This window comes from Bidens hawaiensis, unplaced genomic scaffold, assembly GCF_021521415.1.
Source record: "Bidens hawaiensis isolate Kalapana, Puna unplaced genomic scaffold, B.hawaiensis_p1.1 tig00043714_1, whole genome shotgun sequence".
In the NCBI taxonomy this organism is placed as follows: domain Eukaryota; kingdom Viridiplantae; phylum Streptophyta; class Magnoliopsida; order Asterales; family Asteraceae; genus Bidens; species Bidens hawaiensis.
In genome coordinates, this window is record NW_027505860.1 from 93,479 (window position 1) to 103,036 (window position 9,558).

At 39.9% G+C, this 9,558-nt stretch overlaps 1 protein-coding gene and 1 long non-coding RNA gene across 2 annotated transcripts; both read right to left on the bottom strand.

Annotated features, from left to right (window-relative positions):
- Positions 1-3,183: 3,183 nt before the first annotated feature.
- Positions 3,184-4,298, bottom strand: LOC143615660 (uncharacterized). The gene is made up of 2 exons (XR_013150511.1): positions 3,702-4,298; positions 3,184-3,608 (listed from the first exon to the last, which is right to left on the bottom strand). It is a non-coding gene; the product is annotated as an uncharacterized LOC143615660 (long non-coding RNA).
- On the bottom strand, positions 3,822-5,250 carry LOC143615653 (agamous-like MADS-box protein AGL15). Its single transcript, XM_077088730.1, has 4 exons — positions 5,069-5,250; positions 4,218-4,287; positions 4,081-4,145; positions 3,822-3,969 (listed from the first exon to the last, which is right to left on the bottom strand). The coding sequence occupies exons 1-4, from the start codon at positions 5,248-5,250 to the stop codon at positions 3,822-3,824; spliced, it is 465 nt and encodes a 154-aa protein (XP_076944845.1).
- Positions 5,251-9,558: the final 4,308 nt, after the last annotated feature.

Sequence of the window (9,558 nt, forward strand, 5' to 3'; positions counted from 1 at the left end):
AGGGGTTTTTTTGTGTGGCTAGAAATCATTCTCATCCTTATCATTTTTGTTCCGATTTGTAGAATAATTTGATCATAAATCATTTTTATTCTCATTTGTAGAATAATTTTCCTATGTTTATATCTGTTAAATTTAAAGCCAAATTTATAAGGGGGGTGGGGGTGGTTCCACACCCATCACTTGGAACACCCAATGGGTGTGCCACCTTAACCACCACTTTCCATCACTAGTGATGTAATTTTAGTGGTGGTGGTGATGTGATGGTGTGATGGGTCAAAAATTTTGGAAATGGAGCATGCACATAAGGCCAACGGTCAAAAATCTCGGGGCTCACCTTATGGCCATCACGGCCGGACCCCCATCACGCGTGATGGGGGACCGGCGGTGGTGTTTCTTTGCCTATAACGCGTGATAGGGTGGCTATCACGGACCACCTCGTCCCCCTAAGTTATGTTTCTTTCCTTCAAAGTCTTAGGGGGTGTTTGGGATTCCTTATTTTGCCTCCTTATAACTTTTCATTAAGTTAATAAGTTATAAAAGTGTAACTTATGAAACTTTTCCTCTCACAACATAAGCAATCCCAAACACCTTATTACTTTTCAAAAAATTTATAAGTTATAAGTTGGTGATAATAAGCAATCCCAAACACCCCCTTAATTAACTATGTATATTAGTCATGTTAAATCTAAAAATATCGTATTTTTAGTTATAATCTTATTAAGATTTAAATTAATTTTTAAATAACAACTCATGCGAGTAATTTCATTTAACAATATTAACCGGATAAAGTCAAATTCAAAATATATAAATCTAAATCATAGTATTTGAATACTCTAATGTACTATTATATAGTTGATAATTATATCTTTTAAAACTACACTTTTTAAATCTTAAATTAACTTCTAAATTAAATAACTTTTGTTTTGGAATATTTAAATTTACACATTTGTTACCGACAATACTAAACCAAAATACTTCTTTCATTTTAAACGACTCAATGTTACATTTAATAGGGATAATTGAACTCTTAACCTTACATAATACATATTATCTAAAAATTGTTCTCTCAAATTTGTAACTTGAAAAACACATGTAAACTTCCAAAAATTGTACACAAAAAAAAGTGGAAAATGACTTTAGAAGAGACTTTTTGAAGCCTTATAAAACTTAATGGGCTTAAAGCCCTTAACTTGTGCACAATATTTATTATTTATAAATCCCATCATTTTGACATAAGTTGAACTCAATGTGACAATGTGAATCTTCATAACATTAACCAAATATGATTGTATGCTCACCCAGAACCTTTAAACAAAGGGTAAATCAGAAAGAAAACTAAACATAGTTTGATCAAACATGGTTCATGTGCTTCAAAAATGAATGTCAGAATGAGAATGAAAATAATCCAAGTTTCCAACATGAATCAAATAATAATGATCATTGATCCATCTCCTCACTACCACAACTACTTGAATTAACACTTTCCCTCTTTGGTAACGCTGCCGCCTCTTTCTTGCTAGAATGCTCACCACCACAATGTAGCCTGTATATCAAAAGCCAAAAGTGTTACTATGTAAATGGGTCGATTTGATTTATGTTTTATATTTGTGCTAAGTAAAATTAAAGTTAAGGATTGGGGTAGAGGACGACCGAAATTGAGGGGAGGAGGGGTAGAGGATGACCGAAATTGACTTGGGATGAGAGGATTAGGCATGATTTGATAGACCTAAACCTCTCCGAGGACATGGTTGAGGATAGGAATTCGTGGAGAAGTAGAATTAAAATTAAGGATTTTTAGAGAGAATTGAATACCTTAGGGCTTAGACTTAACTTATTTAGGTCACATACCATAATGGTATTTCCCTTACATATTTTATTATTATTATTATTATTAGCTTTTATATTGCGGTTAAACTGTGACCTTTTTATTAATATTATTATAATTAGTAGTAGTCTTTTATATAACTGTTAAACTTTGATTTCCTTTTTTTTGCTTCATACACATGTTCTTAGAGCCGAGGGTCTCTCTGGAAGCCACCTCTTTATTCCTTTGGATAGAGGTACGGTGTGCCTACATCCCACCCTCCCCAGACCCTACCTATAGCTCTGCTGTTGGTGGGATTTTACTGGGTATGATTGATTGATTGATTAATTGATTTGTGCTAAGTAAAAGAAACCATTTCCAAAATAAGAAAGTTCAACCGAATTATAAATTAAAAAGTTGTTATAAGGGTATACATAATGAAAAGCGTTATATTGTCTTTAACGGTAAAGGAGAACGATTCAAACGAATCATAAGTTAAAAAGTTGCGACAAAGATCATACATCGAAAAAGTTAATACTTTTTATTTTAAAGGACTCGCCAAGACGGAAACAGGTCAAATGGTCAAACAAATCAAAAGTTGAAAAGTTGTTAAAAGGGCATACATTATCCAAACAGTTATACGTTTTACTGAGAAAATAAATGATTAGCTGAAACGGGAATGAGTCAAATGATCAAACGAATCAAAAGTTAAAAAGTTAGTGACAAAAGGCATACGTTATCGAAAACGTTAATACTTTTTCTTTTGAATAATAAAAGACTAGCTGAAACGGAAACAGGTCAAATGGTCAAAGAAATCACAAGTTATTGTGAGTTGTGACAATGGGCATGCATCATCGAAAAAGTTATAAATTTTAGTGAATAATATAGGATTAGCTCAAAAAGAAACGGGCCAAACGAATAAAAGGTTAAAAGTTGCGACAAAGCGCATCAATCTTCGAAAAAGTTAATCTTTTATTGAAATAGTAAAGGATTAGCTGAAATAGAAACGGATCAAATGATCATACATATCAAAAGTTAAAAAGTTGTGGCAAAGGGATCAGTAAAAAGCGATATCTTTATTGTAATAATAAAGGATTAGCTGAAAAGGAAACAAGTCAAATGAATTGTCAAACGAATTAAAAGGTTTGATAAAGTGCATACAACCGAGAAAAAAATCATCTTTTTGTCGAAAGAAGGAAACACTAGCTCAGAAAGAAACAAGTCAAATGGTTGTGATAAATTGCACATATTATCAATATATATATATATATATTATTGAAATAGTAAACCAGCAGATGAAAAGAAACGACTCAAAAGATCAATCGGGTCAAGTGGTCAAACGAGACAAATGTCAAACGGGTCAAATGGGCCAAAAATTTTCATAAAGTGCATGCATCATCAACAAAATTATCCGTTTAACGAAGTTATTAAAGCATTGACCGAAAATAAACAGGTCAAATGGTCCAAACAAATCAAAATCTGATATGCAACACATACATAATAACAAAAATATTTTTACTGAAAAAAATTGAGTGTAAAATAAAGCATAAAATGTTTCAGGTCAACCTGAATCAACCAAACAAGATTACTAATTTAAACCAGTATCTAGTTTAGCATACCTCAACTGAAGTGCAGCTTCTGAATCAGTATTATCAGACCCGCAGTAGCAGACAGTATCTGGGCTGACCCGATCATGCTTCGAGTGACCCGCACTGCTACTTGGAACAGCAGCAGGAGTGTATGGTAAGAACCCCTGTTGACTCGGCTGTTGACTCAACGGTAGAAACCGCTTTAACTTTTCAACCTGCACCATACACACACTTCACATTATTAAAAAAACATTAAACTAACAATTAATAAAATAAAACCATAACAGAGGTTGTTGTAACGCGATTACTTCTCCTCTAAGAGCATCGTTTTCATAAGCGAGTTCTCGTTCCTTGTGGTTTGAACGTTCAATCTCCTCAAACAGCATAGCATCCTGAAATTATAATGGTTCACATTATCAATTATAAGTTTATACAAGTTTATTAAAATTTGAAAATTTATAAAGATGTATCAAAACCTTCTTTTCTTTGACTGAAATTAAGCCGTCACTTAGTTGTCGCTCGAGTTGATGCAGTTGTTGCACGCTTGCGCCACCAAAGTTGTGGCCCATTAACCGCCTGCATCATAAACAAAAAAACATTGACACAACGGTAAAAAAATTAAAAATTAATAAAATATAAATTAATGAACTAAAATATGAATTTGCGAATGAAATTAGTACTGCTTACGAGTTGTCACTTCTAAGTCTTGCTACTTCGTTTCTCAAGAGTTCTAGCTCGGCTTGTTCTTGACTCTATGAAACAGCAAAGACGTGCATGAACATAAATAAACATAAATAAAAATAAATTAATAACAAAATTTGTACCATCTCAGCTTGTATTTGTGATGTCGATGGTTCTGTTGCCCTGTTGTATCGATCAATTATTCCCCTCATGCTGCAATGTTACAAAAGAATTAAAGTTAATCATATAAATATAATAATGTTACTATAATATGATGTAATTAGCAATGTTGACACATACCAGTACCTTTTTTAAAGAACTGCAATTAAAATAATTAATCTTATATGTCATCAGTGAGTTCTATACAATGAACCTTAAACTATTATAAAAACCAAGTACATTCATCCTAAAAAATGTCTGTATGACACAGAAAAGCTAAAGGCAAATTCTTAGATTACAGAGACAGTCATTCAATATATACAATGTGATTAAAAAAATCAAAAGATCAATTATGTTGGATATATAAATAAAAACCAAGATTTGTTGAACAAAATAACAATACATATCCCCCTATATATCTTCACATAAACAACTGATTCATCATGCCAGCAAGATCATCTAATTAATCACTTAAACCAACTGTAACAAACATTCACAAAATCAACAGTTATATTCATAAACATTAGCAGAAACTAAAAAAATAGTTGATAAACTGTTCCAAAAAAAATAAAATAATAATAATAATTGAAATAAAGATCCCAAATTGATTCCTAAATTAGGGCTTTTTATTATCAAGTTTACACAAATTGAAGAATCAAAATCCAAGAACCAATTAAGCACATGCAAAAAGATCCCAAATTGATTCCCAAAATTAACCCATCAAAACCCCCAAAATCAAACAGCATTTAAAGATCTACCCAACACCAATTCCACAAAACAAGCAACAACTACTTCCAAGTCAACCACAAGTCAAACCCACATGCAACCAACCAACCTGGAACTCGAGAACTCATACAGGCGACCGGTGTTAGAGAACACAATAATCCCAACTTCAGCATCACAGAGGACCGACAGTTCATGGGCTTTCTTCAACAACCCAGCCTGCCGTTTCGAGAAGGTCACTTGGCGCGTGCTGACATTCTCAATTTTCTTGATTTCGATCTTTCCTCGGCCCATAGTGAACCAAATCGAAAAAGAAGAAAGACCCAGATGATGAAATTGGACAAGGAACAAAACCAAATGGGGAATTTGAAACCTTGAAGAGGGACGTCTGCGCAAAGACTAACTGGTTTCGCATGACCCACCATGCTCAGAGAGATGAAGACCTTACGCGCAGTACGCCAGCTGTTCCCGCAGGAAAAGCCTCCCAATGGTGAAGTACCCCGCCTGTTCCCGCAGCTGCGGATACAAGCCATCAGGGAAGGCTACTCGCACTAATAGTAAGGCTACACGCACAAGGCACTAACTCTCAATAATTCAGTAATGTCACCTGAAGAAGGAATGAGCAAGGCGGGAATACTCCCGCCCAAATGAGCCAGTCCGTACGCTTCTGGAGGATCTTTTGTACTATACCTGCCAAGGTATGGACAAAATAGACAAGATCTGACCAAAGCAGCCCATCACAGGGTGACAGCTCACTGACAACAGTACGAGGAGGAGCACGCTCTAGTACAAAATGTCACTATCAGCCGCTGCCTACTCACCAACCCTCATCGTGGCACGTACATAGCCTGCAGTTGGTGGAAAAGGAATAGTACACAGCCGGCCATGTCACTATCAGTCGCTGCCTACCCACCAACCACCAGCACGGCACGTGCGTAGCCCACAGTTGGTAGAAAAGGAATATTATACAGCTGGCTGTACCTGCTTGGAAACCTACATTCGGCTATAAATACTCCAACACCTTGGAACGGTATGATCATCACATCTTATACCATCATTATCACATATCATCTGATATTATCTTATCTAGCTATTTCTCTTAATATACACTTATATTCAGAGCAATCTAGTCTGATTCTCACGCCGGAGGGTGGTCACAAGGAGGTACCCCCCCTTCTCAGTGACGAGCTCACGGTGTCTGTTTTGCAGGTCATCAGAAGAATAACCATCTTTGCCGGACCTAACCCTCGTGGGAAACATCTACTTGACCCCCAGATTATCCGTAATCTGCCGGGGTCACTTAGTGTTTCTTCATTGGCGCCATCCGTGCATAAAAGCTAGAACTAATTCTTTTTCAGTTTTTTCAAAACCTCTGGAAAGATGGTTAAGGTTACTCCGGTGCCAAGGCCAGCGAGTGACCAAGAAACCCCGGTAACCACAACCCCAGCTACTGGGGGGAACACCGGCGAGTACACAATTTTTACGAACACTACCCCGGTTACCCAAGCCGGGGCAAGTGCAGTAAACAATCCTTCACTGGGATTCACCGATACCCAGTTGGAGAGACAACAGACGAGGCTCCCCTGCCAAACACTTGATCAAGTTAAAGCGTGGGCGGAAGCACGTCAGAAGGAATTCCAAGCTGAGTTGGATGAACGCTTACGTTCACTCCAACAGGCTGACGAATTCGGAAGCACTCGACAACAGCTCAACATGAGCAATGAGTGCGAGTATGATGAAGATTGGGAAGAATCTGACAGGGACGCAAACCCGCGCCATAGGGTGAAAGGGAAGCGTAAACAAGCATATTTCCTAAGAAGAAATTTTGGAGAAACCTTTAAACCAAAAAACGCGGGTGGAAACCCACGTGACTTCTCTAAAACCTTCAGACCAACTGTTGCAAATGCGGGAACGTCCAAATTTGCAAGGGACATTGCGGAAGCAATTGCCCCGAAAAGTGCCAAACAAATGTCCAACATAGGCACATATGATGGTATATCTGACCCAGACGATCATTTGAACAGATTCATAGCGGGAGCAACCGTTAGCAATTGGACGGAACCCACGTGGTGTTACATGTTCCAAATGACGCTTGTTGGGGCAGCCAGAGCGTGGTTTGACCGTCTACCGGTCCACCACATCTACGATTGGGCAGACTTCCAGCAGAAGTTCAGCCAACACTTCAGTCAACAAAGAAAGTATACCGAAGAGCAATGGACGATCCTCAACTGCATCCGAAAGGAAGATGAATCTTTGCTAGACTTCATCACTCGCTTCAACTCAATGAAGCTGAGTCTGGGCACCATAAGCGAAGATCTTTTTCGCGCTCTCCCGTTCTTGAACGTTGGGGAGTGCTCTCCCGTTCTTGAACGTCATCGCTATGGGGACGACGCGAGCGGAGATATAGAAAAACTCCCGCTTCCCAGACCGAAGACTGCGCTCGGTAGCACATATCTTCAAACCCTTGATCCGAGTGACCAAGGTATACCAGCCCTGGATGCACCTCCAAGAATAGAAGGTCATCAGGCGGTCGACGCGGGGCTCAACGCCCAGAATGTGGCACACCCATTCAAAGTGGCGAACCTTTGCGATCGCCATCGGGTGCACCTCCGTCAAATGTACACCGTGTTTCTCCAGAACACAGTATACGAACTTCGTTAATGGGAATCTGAGATTCCCATATTTGAAGGATGAGGCATAAACCCCTATCTTACCCTTGGGGGCATCGTACACCGTCTGGTGAGGCTCCGGAAACTCAGGCTCGTAAGGATCGAGCATGAACTTCTTGACGATATAGTTGTATAGATCGACAGAAAGAGCACACTGGCACTCGCCAGCAGTACTCTTATCGTCCTTGTCAGACGCGGACATCGGGTTCTAAGGGTATACGTCGGACTCTTCGGCAGCAACCTCAGGATCATGAGTAGAAGACATGTTGGAGGTATGAAAGAGAACGATTTCAGGAGAATGCTCGGCGGAAAAGTTAGAGTATTCGCCAGAAATCGTTTAGAAGAAGAAGAGTGAAGTGAAGGTGTAAGTTGAGATGCATCCTCTTCCCCCTTTATATACCCATCGCAATGAATGCGATGAATTTAATGCGGGGGAGAGGGAAAAGCGCAGGCACAATGAGACAACGACACATGGAAAGCAATCTGGCAACAGCTGTCGACAGGACGCGTACCGTAAAATTCGCGCCCACGCGCCTGAAAAGCGTCTGGAATGACCATATACTGTCACGTCGCCATAACTGCCTGCATGTCCTGAAACTGTCAGAAGAAACTGTCGGACGACGCTAACGTCCCTTCAACAGTTTGGATTGTTCTTATCCTTTCACCAACTCTTCGAATTTCAAAAAGATTCAAAAAGATTCAAAGATTCAAAAATAAGAGGGAATATACCCCCTTACCTTGGTAACCAACAAACCGTAAGACAAGTGCGGGTACAGTGTCAAGGCGAAACCCTTCACATACTTAGCACCTGCAGGGAATTGAAGCCAAGAATACCTTGGTAACCAACAAACCGTAAGACAAGTGCGGGTACAGTGTCAAGGCGAAACCCTTCACATACTTAGCACCTGCAGGGAATTGAAGCCAAGAATACCTTGGTAACCAACAAACCGTAAGACAAGTGCGGGTACAGTGTCAAGGCGAAACCCTTCACATACTTAGCACTTGCAGGGAATTGAAACCAAGAAGGATCTTCTGGGCCATGCTTGTGGAAAGGGAAATAACATCCCCGCATAGCGGGAACGTTGAGAACTAGATTGTTTGAAGCTCCAAGATGGAATTGGTTGTTTAACATAATTGATCACTACGTCTAAAACTACCAAAACCTCGTGGAGAATCTACACAAGTGAAACTCAACGCTCCTGACTTGCGAGGAAGTTACACACCTACCCGCATCATACCTAAAGATCAAGCAGAAAAGTCGGGAATTTCTGCACGTGACATTAGGGAAACCGCGGGAAGAACCCCCACGGAAAACCTTAAAACTAAAAACCCTTTTCAAAACCCCTTGCTTAAGTCCAAAAGTTTACCTCACTTATTAACAATTCATGAGAAGAACATTGGACTGGGGGGACTTGAAGAGGTAGGTCCCAGCAGAGCCCAGTTGGACCCGCAAGACTCACCTTGAAGAGGGACGTCTGCGCAAAGACCAACTGGTTCCGCAGGACCCACCATGCTCAGAGAGATGAAGACCTTACGCGCAGTACGCCAGCTGTTCCCGCAGGAAAAGCCTCCCAATGGTGAAGTACCCCGCCTGTTCCCGCAGCTGCGGATACAAGCCATCAGGGAAGGCTACCCGCACTAATAGTAAGGCTACACGCACAAGGCACTAACTCTCAATAATTCAGTAATGTCACCTGAAGAAGGAATGAGCAAGGCGGGAATACTCCCGCCCAAATGAGCCAGTCCGTACGCTTCTGGAGGATCTTTTGTACTATACCTGCCAAGGTATGGACAAAATAGACAAGATCTGACCAAAGCAGCCCATCACAGGGTGACAGCTCACTGACAACAGTACGAGGAGGAGCACGCTCTAGTACAAAATGTCACTATCAGCCGCTGCCTACTCACCAACCCTCATCGTGGCACGTACATA